The sequence below is a fragment of the Myxocyprinus asiaticus genome, chromosome 8 (genome assembly GCF_019703515.2).
Source record: "Myxocyprinus asiaticus isolate MX2 ecotype Aquarium Trade chromosome 8, UBuf_Myxa_2, whole genome shotgun sequence".
Classification (NCBI taxonomy): domain Eukaryota; kingdom Metazoa; phylum Chordata; class Actinopteri; order Cypriniformes; family Catostomidae; genus Myxocyprinus; species Myxocyprinus asiaticus.
The window spans coordinates 9,898,562-9,911,157 of NC_059351.1; the positions used below are offsets into that span (position 1 = coordinate 9,898,562).

The 12,596-nt window shown below is 36.6% G+C and overlaps 1 protein-coding gene across 14 annotated transcripts in view; it reads right to left on the bottom strand.

The window, feature by feature from the left end:
- The window catches only part of LOC127445274 (ankyrin-2-like), a 111,732-nt gene that overhangs the window by 59,104 nt on the left and 40,032 nt on the right, over window positions 1-12,596 (bottom strand). For all 14 annotated transcript variants that reach the window (XR_007897955.1, XR_007897956.1, XM_051705221.1 and 11 more), the window contains exon 2: window positions 1,010-1,111. Coding sequence is in view for 12 of the 14 variants with exons in the window: in XM_051705221.1 (XP_051561181.1) it covers window positions 1,010-1,111 (102 nt within the window). In the remaining 2 variants the exon portion in view is untranslated. The remainder of the gene's footprint in view (window positions 1-1,009; window positions 1,112-12,596) is intronic.

A 12,596-nucleotide genomic window follows, 5' to 3' on the forward strand; every position in this document is an offset into this window, starting at 1 on the left:
TACAACTCTTATACATCAGAGCAGGGGCAAATTCAGCCCATTACATAATAATGTGTAATGGGCTCATAATAACCCCACTGACAAAGCATGACATTTGTCATTGATGTTACTTTAGTCCTTGGTAATTTATATAGAATAAAAATGCATTTTTATTGAACGTAACAAAATATTTTTTTTATTTATATTGATTCTTCCCCTGCTGGCCTTTCAGAAAAAGACAAAAACATCTCCTTACCTCTTCCACGAAAGACAGAAAGTCATACAGGTTTGGAACAACATAAGGAAGAGTGAAAGATAACAGAATTTTCATTTTTGAGTGAACTATCGCTTTGAGAAGAAGTACTGTCACTTTCTGGTTGTCAAATTTACTGTAACATGTCCGTAGTTCATGTGATAAACTACACCTGTGATTAAGATGGTTTTATGACTAAAGATCAAGATCAAAGCTTTCCTTCAATGTTTTGGTAATATCAATACATTTTAATGTCTAGGGGAGTTTGTAAGGAATGTTTAAACTTAGCAATGGTGTGGCTTTGACTATGCAAGTTACAGAAGGTCAGGTTTGTGAACAGCTGCCAGAAACACACATGAGCTAAAGACTTTGATATACTGGAAATAATTCCCTGGCAGGATGCTAAAGTGATGATGTCATAACAGCAATACAACATTTTTCAAATGAATCAGTAGTAGATAAATCTTTCTATGACATCAAAACACTGCTTTTTGTCCACAGGCTGGACAAAACTTGGTGAACGCAAACATTAAAGCATTCGCTTTTCTAATAATCAGGATTATTTTGACACATTTTGATGCATTTGTTCTATGTGTTAGGTTGGTCGAGATCACTTCCGCTATTGTCTATGCATTTACAAAATTGTAAATTTTTGGTATTGTATTTGGATGCCACTTGATGTCTAATTTAAAATCTCATGAAACAAAACCAGTTCAAAACCACTGACACTAAATTGTCTTAATTTAATACTGTTTAATGTTTCAAATATAAAATTACCTGGTTGGAGGTGGAAATGTCTTGTCCGCCCTTAAGGAACTCCAGCACCTTTTCAACATTACCTGACCTGGCTGCTCTAAGGAAGCTGGTATTACTGTCCGACTGCAGAAATAAGACAACAGCGAACACATTAGAAAACATCAGTACAGAGCCAGAAAACAGGAATGACAAGGCAATATTCAATCTTAATCCCTCTATTGCATTCAGAATCTGCATACACCTTTTGCATTAGATGGAAAATTTTGACCATATGGAATTTAAGATTATAAATCTATTATATAAGTGAACCCGATGGTTTTAATCTAAAAACCATATTGTAATTTATTAATAACTTCTTAACTGTTTATACATGTAAAAACATTTATATATTTTTGCCATGTTAACTGACAAATTTAAAAGTTATTATATAATTTGCCATTTTTATTTAAATATATATAATACATGTGAAGATTATTAAATATATATATATAAAACAGATCAACATTTATATGAAATTTTATTTGAATATAGCATAATTTAAAATATATATGAACATCTAATGTGAAAAGTACTAGTAAATGTAATGAATTTATAATTACTCATCACTGCTTTTATGAAACCATCTTATTCTTTTTCAACTAAACAACATTAATACAACTGTACAACTCAAGAATCCAACATTAATACTATTTACCTTTCCTGGGTCAAAAAATACCAAAATACAATAGGAGTGTTAAAGCAGCACAGTCATACAACCACATTATGCACCAATCAATTAAATTCACAATTCACAACAGCAAAAGTCCCCCAACCCCCCCCCCCCGAGAGAGAGAGAGAGAGAGAGAGAGAGAGAGAGAGAGAGAGAGAGAGAGAGAGAGAGAGAGAGAGAGAGAGAGAGAGAGAACCTATTACATTTATTTGTTATGAACCAACTGCAGAACAGAGGCAAGCTGCACTGCACTACATACTGAGCAGCTGTGCAAAAAAACACATACATAGATACATGGGTTGTTGACAAACAAGGGCATAGCCAGGAAATAACTTTTGGGTGGGCCTCAATAAAAATGGATGGGTCAATTTTTCGCCCAAATTTCTTTTTTACCAAATTTTCTTTAACAAGAGAGAAGCAGCGCATTCAAACCGTTCTTTCACACTTCCAGAAATCAGAATTTATGGATTTTTTATTTTATTTTATTGTTTTACTATTTTCTAAATATACAGTTTATTTGAAGTCAAAGTGAATAATCTCTAATATTTTTGGTGGGCCTGGGTCTAATTTGGGTGGGACCAGGCCCATCCCGGCCCACCTTTGGCTATACCACTGTTGACAAATAACACGGACATTAACTTTTTGTTTCAACATCAAAATTTAACATCATTTTAATCATGTTTTCTTGCAGTTAACTTAAATTCTTTGTCACACTGCAGGACACTGGTGCAGAACACAGGTCATGCCATCTAACCTTATGCAGACAGTATTGTTATGATAAATAATACAAACTTTCATACCTGCCAACACTCCCAATTTTACCAGGTTTCTCCTGATTTTCCACCCCACTTCCCACTGTTCTCCCGATTTACAATTTCTCCTGATAAACACACGATTTTCTTCATCCACACTTCGCTCATAAGGGATCGTCCCTTATTTAAATATGAAATAATGCGTTCCGTATCGAATCAATACGGGACGCAATTTGTCCCATAAGCTGGTCAGATGGCATCATGGCGAAATTGTTTCAGATCGTTAAATTAACAATAATATAAGTTGGAAATTTTTTATACGGTGGGTAAGGGGTCGTCTGAAAAGTCCACACATTGTGCTGAAACATGCTAATACTGTGGAGGGTGTGGTAAGGGACTGTCTGAAAAGTCCACATATTGTGCTAAAACTTTTGATTTTTTTATTGAAAAACAAGGTTCAATATGTACAAGGTTCATAAGATGTACAAAATTACACAGATCCAACAATGTATGAATACAAATCACTGAGTCATAAAGACAAGAAGTACAGGTGAAGGAAAAAAATAAAAAAAATAAACTAAAGTAAATACAACCCCAATTCCGAAAAAGTTGGGACAGTATGAAAAATGCTAATAAAAGCAAAAAGGAGTGATTTGTAAATTATATTCACCTTTTGCTATAATGAAAGCACTACAATTAAATATTATATGATGTGTTACCTTGTGAATTTCATTGTTTGTTTGTTTGTTTATGTACTGTAATTTCAAATCAGATGATTGCATCACACTCCAAAAAAGTTGGGACAGTCGAGTGTTTACCACTGTGAAAAATCACCATTTATTCTAATAATACTTATTAAGCATTTAGGCACTGAAGACACACAGATGTGTGACACACCCCTGGCCCATACAGACACTGGCTTTTGGACCTGACGCTGATAACAGCTTGGATGTTCCTTTTCCTCTTTGGCCCAGAGAACACGACGGCTGTGTTTTTCAAAAACGATTTAAAATATGGACTCATTGGACCAAAAAACTTTCCATCTAAGATGAGACTGATCCAGGAGAAGTTGGCAGCGCTTCTGGACAGTGTTGATGTACAATTTTTATTAAGTTTTTTTCACAATTCGATGTTGGCAGGTATGAACTTTAAATTGCGGAGACCTTTGAGCAAAAACAATTTTGTAGAAACCTCTTCTATAGGACCAAAGTCAACCTTTTTAATTTAAGCAAGGATTTGGTTAAAATACAATGAAATGGAGCACTGGTGCAGCAGTATTTAAGAAGCTGATGAAAACTTGAGCACTTCTCAGTTCGAGTAGAGAGTAAAGCATTACTGTTTTAGGTCATTACAGGCTTTAGACCGTAACATTAAAGGCATGACCTCACCACTTATTGAGGTTGAGAGGTCACATCTCAACATGTGTGGGATCTGAATAACCAGTATCCCATTGTAAGACTTATCCAATGGAAGAAAAAACATACTATAAAACTTCTTAGTCACCCTGGTGTTTAACACACATTCTCAGATACATTGAGCTCTGGTACTCATGCTGACTATGTAAGTTTAAATACAGCATGCAGCATTTCTCAGTACTGTTCCTCCCTTTTCTTCCCATCATTTTCTGTTCTCTCAAAGCACCATCCTTATATATAAAAGTTGCAAAAAGGCCTAAAAACAGCCCCCAAATAACACTAATTGCCATGTTACTGTTGTGTGGGGCACATGAATAATTCTCCTTTAATTATGAAATAAACTAAAATGAAATGTAAAATTTAACAATTAGTCTTGAGATATTGACTATACAAACACAAACCTGCTGAAAAGATCAGCTTAGACCAGCACAAAGTTTCAGCTAATTTGCTGTTCGACAAGCTTTTTGGCAAAACTTGACTAGTGAACTTAGAATGCCTGCTGGTTGATCAAGGAAGTCTTGATGGTTAAGTTAGTTAAGAAGCTTACTGAGAATACCAGCATCCCATAATGGAGATCAGCATCCAAAACACAATTTAGCATGGAGAAATGACCCTAGTGAATCTAGAGCTCATTATGGATTCCTTACCAGAATATCTTCCACAGACCAGTAGTAATGGTCCAAATAGGGATCACTTCCAATGGTCTGCAGGTCTTTATCCAAACCACATGCCCTACACATCGCCACATTGCCCATGGTAAAGAACGAACCAAAGCCTGGCAAATTGGACCCTGCACTGATATTCTGATATTCTGATATTCTGCACTCAAGTTCAGTCAAAGCCCTTATCCAATGATAATGAACCACTGAACACTGAATTTCCCCTTGGGAGACTGATTCCAACTTGCTCACATGCACTTAGCTTTATGGGTTTGTCTTCTTGTGGCACCCAGGAGCCCATTCAATTATCAGCATCAGAGCATCTAAACAGCTAATGCAAAATCCCCCAAACTTTCTCAGTCTTTCTCCTCAGGTCCCTAACATCATCTCTTGTACATTCTCTCTGATTCCTGTTTTCCTTCTTCTGTGAGCATACATGAACCGCATTTGGCTTTGGTCTTCTATTCTTTTTCTCTCTTGTCTCTCTTCCCGCCTGGCAGCATAACAGACAACTGCGGCCATACATGTGTCTCCCATTGATATATTGTGCCAAACAGCCCATCCTGGGCAGGGTTATTTTTAACCCCTCCAGGCCCAGGCAGCTATTCGAGGTAACCAGGCCCAGCAAGTGGCAGCCCTTTTGGGGAAGAGCCAGCTGGGAGTTATATCCTTTTTCTCCTGAACTCCAGGAATGTGCATCCATTGATATCAAAAAGTCCTGCTAATCAGACCATGATCCATGGTCTTCAAAATACAATACATTTGCAATACTATGTAAAACACTGAGCGATATATGTCAGCATACCTGGCCTCCAGAAAGTATTAATTTTCATCAGCCTGTGCATGGTCCAAGGCAATAAAGTTTACAATCCTTGGAGAATTTTGTTCTCAAATTAAACAAGAACTCTCCAAAAACTTGCAAGATTCAGTATTGCACCTTTGCAGATCCAATTCATTAGCAACGAAGAGTAAAACACAACTACCTCCATTTGTTTCTTATGTAATGCCTACTGTGAATCAGAAAGAGTGGTATGTTGGTATTAGTGTCTGTGGGTCATGTCTGGCCTGAGGATGGCTGCATTGACCGGACCAGCATCCAAGCTGTTCATTCGGTCTTCCACTACAGACATCTGACATATCACCTACCATTGACTGTCCTGCTGAATAACAAGCTCCAACTGTTAACCTACCATGGGTTTACTACTGTTAATGGGGCAATAATGATGATTGAGTTCAAAGAACAGGTCACAATGTGCCTTTAACCTCATGCGGCCCGGCGTCCACATGTGTGGACGTTGTATTTTGACTTCGCTATAAGCAACGCATAATTTAAATGAATTAAAACCAGCTGAGAACAGGGTTAAACATCTGGCGCACCGTGTCATGTGACACAACAGCATGATGTTGGTATACAAAAAGTGCTGCTACTGGTGCAGTGCCAACAAAAGTGCCTCTGGTAAGAAACCTCTTTAAGTTTTTTGAATGAAACCTGTTTGGTTGTAAAGAGTAGCGTCTCTAGTTTCATGTGATATGTGGCTTTAAAAAAAAAAAAAAAAAACATTTTTGCTGATAAACATGATGTCCACACATTAGGACCATATTCCCTCAAAAGTTGAAAAAATATGTTAGTTATTTTGAACATTTTTCAACATTAACCACATGTGGGTCAATTCACTTCATTTTAATCTACATTTTGTTAATGTTTTATTTTGTTAACACTTTACAATATGGTTCTATTCATTAACTTTAGTAAATGCATTCCTATATATTTACTATACATTTTCACATTGAGAATAAATGTAAAATGTCAGCAAAACCTGAAAAATGTTACTTTCAGAGGCTTTATATGGAGTTAGAATGAAAATTAGGTTCATTTCTAACTGTTCTGAGACCAGTTAAGTCAGACAGCACACTGGAGGTTAAGTCATTCACTAAATAGTGTAAAAGGGGATAATTTTCTATCTGTTCCGGACTGGAACTTCAATAAATTGCCCTTGAAGGTCTCTGCGTTGTTCTGTCTTTTCTGAGCGCTGAAGTAAAGCAATTATTGTTAATTCACACATTTGATTCCGTTATTCACTTTATCTGACTCCAATTTTATATTAATCTGACTCCAATTTTAAGTTGTCCTCTAATTTATATTTAAGCTCTAATTAATTTCTGATCATTCTTTTAATTTAACATTTTTAGGTTATTGATTACTCTAAATCCTCTTCTATTCATTGTCCTTTCGACCTTTGGAGACTTACGCCGGCCATTATTAAATTACGTAAACCTCCCGAAAATGGATAGCCAGTTCCGTTCTTAGTCAGCGGTTGTAGGGTTAACTAATATCGTCTGGTTTGGCTTGTCTCATAACCAGACGATATTGCCGCTTAGTCACGTACATACAACTTGCTAAGACGGGCGGTGAGCAGTGACTGAGAGTCTTTAAATGGCTTTCTCCTACCCGGTTGTCCTAGGTGGTTATCCTACCTGGTTGTCCTGAGTGGTTTCTCATATATTTAAGCTCCAGTATGGTCTACCGTGGTCTAATGGAATTCAAATCCTACCCGGTTTGTCCTAGGTGGTTGTCCTACCTGGTTGTCCTGAGTGGTTTAAATTCAAACTGAGGGTCTTTAAATGGCTTCCTCCTATATTAAAGCTCCAGTAATGATTTCGGAGGAATTCAGAATAAATCAAATAATAACAATTTATTTGTCAGGTAGGATATAAAACATTGTTGCAGAAATTCAAATCAAAGCCAATTTCACATGATCAGAATAAACAAGCATTACTAAAAATAAAAGACAAGTCAAAGAAACATACCTGACAAAACTACATGCAGTGGTACAGCATGGGAGATCTGCTTACAGATTCCCCGAGCTTCCTGCCAACTTTCCTTAAATATCTAGACAGAATAAACATTGTGTACCAAATGGTATTATCCTTTGAACAATGAGAATTTGGGGGTGAATGGGTTCTTGACTTCCTGGGGTTTAACCTTGTTAACATACAGGAGATCATTTCAATTGTGGGTCAAGGAGGGGGATAGACCTCCAGAATTATGTAGTATTTGGCAAAGACCTTATAACTTTGTTACCATTAGTTTTATCATCATGGGAAAGAGACCATACCAGTCGCACAGAGACCTCTTCAATGATATCAAACACATACAGTTGCATTCTTTGTTTTCATGGTATTTGTTATATTTTTACATATAAATCTTGTGTCTTTGTGTTGGTCCAGAGCTGTTGAAGGGGAGAAGTGGGAGAGAGAAGAGGGGGTAGCAAGGTGATTTGCAATTTATCACACTGTGGTGATATTCAGGTGAAGATTTCAGCTTTGTAAAACAATCAAAAGGCGATTTGCAATTTATCAAACGTGGTGATATTCAGGTGTAGATTTCAGCTTTTGTGAGAGAGTTTTATGACGTTGGTTCTCACAGAGCCTTTTAGGTGTAGACATTCCGGTGCCAGCCTTACAATAGGGAGCAAGGGTGCATCCTATAGCTTTCTATACAGCTAAGTGCATTCACTCCTAAAATATGACCAAAAGTTCCGTTTCAGGCTGCAGATGATGTTTGGACCACTCAACATGTTTGGCAGACATTGGACAATGATAATCAGTACATAGATTCAGAATTATATAATGAATAATTTTATTTCAACATGGATGGCATTGATTTGATAATGCTGGCCATTAATTTTAATAAGAACTATTAATTCAGCTTTGTAGAAAATCAGCTGTAATGTCTATAACGTCTCATAAACATGAATAACCAACACTCCTAGGCACATAATAAATTATTTGGTGAAATAGGAATGTATATTTTATAAACTGTACCCCCCAGCCCAAAACCCAAATCTAAATCTAACCATCAGTGGAGTAAAAATTTTTGTTTGAGGGAAAAATACAACATTCAAATAGCGCACGTCACTGATTATGCGAACAAGATTACTTCTTGGTTTTAATGTGGGATTTGAACCCCGGTCTCCCATAAATAGAGTTATATGTGTGCCACAATTCTGCACGCAAAATTTTATATTTTGAGCACGCAATATGATATTTTGAGAGCACAAAAATGTTCTGTGTGTGCAAAATTATCCTTTGAGTGTGCAAGATTTTATTTTGAGCACACAAAAATGTTATGTGCTCGCAAGATGATATTTTGAGAGCACAAAAAAGGTATTTTGTGTGCACGTGAACTCTTATCTTCTTATCTTCTCGCAAAGATGAATTCACTTTGAGGAAACAAAAATCAATTTTGCACTTGAATAAAGTTTATTTGAATGTGAATTTGCACAGAATTCTGAAATGTATGTAACTCCACTGTTTTTTGGTGTGCAAGATCTCACTCGCTCTCTCCTACCCACACTGCATGCGCTCATAGATTTGACTGCTTGTTTGCTCAACAAGTTTACAGCATTATAATGTGCCAGAATTTCAGCCAGTTAGAGATGAGGTGGTACATTTTGATTGGCTGGCTAGAACACATATACTGTTAATAAAAACAAGAGGAAGAGGAGAATGGGATAGTTTGTTTTCAAGAAAGGAAATGTGTAACACTATGACCACACAAAAGCAGTTCTTTTGCTGACTTAACTGTTTTTATTTAACATTTATGAAATATATATTTTTAGTCTGTACACTGCCAATAGACTTACTAGCCAGCTAACTATCTGGTTAGCTCTCTTAGTATGGTTCTCTTGGCTGGTATTTGGTTATCTAGGTTACCAAGTTACACTTACGTAGCTACTAGCTTGGCCATGTTAGCTACCACTTTCATCTGAAATGTGTAAAACTCTATAAGACTAATGTAATAGTGTAGTATTGGGGGAAATTAATTTGACTTCTATCTATCTCAAAGAATATTCTGAGAGATCAGTTTATTAAAATAAATGTGACCAGATTACAGTCTACCTTGGATCAGCAACCACTGAACCTTCTTCTTTTTGTTATTATTATATTAAATATTATTTTCTTTAATAAACATGTTATTTTGTCCACCTTCTTTAGTGTGTCCTCTCCTATTTTTTTGACAGACTCGCATATTATAAATATTATGGATATTATAAATATTGCCTAAATCAACTTTCTATTCTTGATAATAAATTTGAAAAGCTGTTTATGTTTGCATTTCAAAGCTGTGGGGTATCTTGAAATGTTCAGTATGCTGTTTTTATGAAGTTTAGGCATTCTATCACAACCCTTATGGCAAAAATGATTAATGAGGAAAAATGGAAGAAAAAGAAAAGAGGCTAATTATATCTCCTGTCATAGTTTGGGGTAAATTAAATGTACATTATATTGAAACTCAATTGTTTGAGACTGTAAAAAGTTATATAAAAATAGAAAAAAAATAAGAAAGCCTTAGCATTGCATGATCCCAGTCTACTATATTTTTGAAAAACGTACATTACAGTAGGTTAAGACAGTATTTCTGGTTTGTCTATAATCCACGGGATAAATATATTTTGTAATGATAACTGCATACAGTATATAAAGTGTGTACTGAACATGGAGCATTGTGCCTGTTGGCTCTTCTGCTACATTTACACTGAGATGTTCATGGTTGCTGTAGCTACCTCAACTGTCCAATGGCAGAGCGCATGTAAGCAGCTTCTAATAGCCAATCCTGATGTAGAAGGCAGGACTTGTTGGAAAACATTTTTGTGCACTCAAAATATAATCCTCTGCAATCAAAACATATTTGTGCACTCAAAAAATCATCTTGCACACACAGAACATTTCTGTGCGCTCAAAATATAATTTTGCATGCTCAAAATACAATTTTGTACGCGCAGAATTCTGCCACATGTATAACTCCATACCCATGTGTAAGGGGTTTCGGTGGAAAGGAGGAGGCGGGAACCGGCTTAATAATATAAATAATAATTTAATAAACAATTTAAACAAAACACACAACCAAAAATACACAGTACAGCTGCCTGCAATTCTCTCTCCCTCGAACTGTCGTCTCCGGCCGCCTTTATCCCTCGCGCGCCCCATCAGGCTGATTGGGGACCGGGTGTGTCTCATTCCAGCCCGGCCCCACCCTCCTCGGCTCTACACCATGCTGCTGACACAATGCACTTTCAGTCACACCACAAGGGAAGGTAATCACACTGGAGATGATGCAAAAATGTCAGATAGGAGATAGCGCTTGTCAGTGAGTCAGCATAACATGGCTGATCGTAGGGTACTGGAACTCTCGAAAACAACATGTTGACTTCCCGTGTGATCATGATGTTACAGCTTAATGTACACAGAGTTTTATAGCCTGATCTCATGAAAATTACCTGACTGTGACAACATATTGCAAAATGATATTCTGTGTCTCCTAACATATATCGTGGCAGTTCAGAGGTAAAATGTCCACTAAGTAGCACTTAGATCTTAAATCAAGTTTTAAATGAAAAAAACTTCTCTACCCTAAACCTTAAACTTAAACCTAACTGATAGTGTCCTAAAAATCAAATGTGACATAAAACCGCAAATGCTGAAGCAAGCACATAATTTTGTGGGGCTTCTATGACACTTCCGACGCAAGTGTGGACTTCTATGCTCTTCAGCACTCGTACAGCAGCCTTTTGATTTGCAAGTGCAACGCGCTATCAGTTGAGCTATTGCACAATTAAATCGCACTTGAATGAGCTTATAAATATAGTTGTTTGAGTAATGCAAATATTAAAATGTGTTGCCTTACAAGTTGTATTGCCTTTTAATGCAGCAAAGTAAAAGTGTTTTGATGTCATAAGACAGCATTGTATGTTAGTGATTATGAACTGATTATCGATGAAAATGTGAGTGGTGCTTGCTCTGCAAAACTGACCACCATGATGCTAGAATGTTGTGGGAGTGTGCTAGCGTGTTGCTCTGCAGTTACTAGGGTGTTCTGGGTGGTTGCTAGGTGGCCGTTCACTACACAAGTCAAAAAAGCCCATCGCCAAGTCCCCTTGATCCCTATATATGACTTGAATCCTCCTTCTTCAATGCAAGTCTACAGGATTTTTTTTTCATCCATTTTTGGGTCTGGTAGAAGATAAAAATCATTCTGGGATCACTTACTGTAAATAATAAGTAAAAACATACTAGCACACCAGTCCTCTCTCATCTGTCTGAACAATGAAAGACTTGGTGCCAATAGCGGTGCAGTGATTATACACTGAAAAATTAGCTTCTTAAAGGGATAGATCACCCAAAAATGAAAATTCTCTCATCATTTACTCACTCTCATGCCATCCCAGATATATGACTTACTTTCTTCTGTTGAACACAAACAAAGATTTTTAGACGAATATTTCAGCTCTGTTGATCCATTCAACGCAAGTGAATGGTGACCAGAACTTTGAAGGTCCAAAAAACACATAAAGGCATTACAAAAGTAATCCATACGACTCCAGTGGTTAAATCCAGAAGCGATATGATAGGTGTGGGTGAGAAACAGATCAATATTTAAGTCCCTATTTACTTTAAATTCTCATCCCTGCCCAGTAGGTGGCAATATGCACAAAACAATCTGAATTGCCAAAAACAAAAGAAACTTCTACAGAAAGTGAAAGTGGAGATTTATAGGATTACTTTCTTCACTTGCATGGTAGGGACAATCACTTGCATTTGTAGGGACCAACAGAGCTGAGATATTCTTCTAAAAATCTTTGTTTGTGTTCTGCTGAAGAAAAAAAGTCATACACATCTGGGATGGCATGAGGATGAGTTTTCATTTTGGGGTGAACTATTCCTTTAAGGAATAAAAAGAGACACGTGACAGCTGAATTTACAATTCCGAAGTAATTTCACTCACTGTTCTACACTTATATAAAAAGGCTTAATAGCCGAACCGACAGAATCTCTTAATTTTCACCAATCTAGATTTAATTTAAGACTAATAGAGGACATAATCACATTGACTAAACAGCATGTGGCACAGTGCTGATGACAATATATCTCAGTTAAGCTTTTCTGTTTGTAGAATTAGTAATTTTATAGGCATCTGAAACCATTGCTACTGTATGATGACAATTTCAGTCAAGTACAGGGTAGTAGTTATAGGTTATATCAGGTTATCAGGTCAGCCAGGTCAAATAGCTC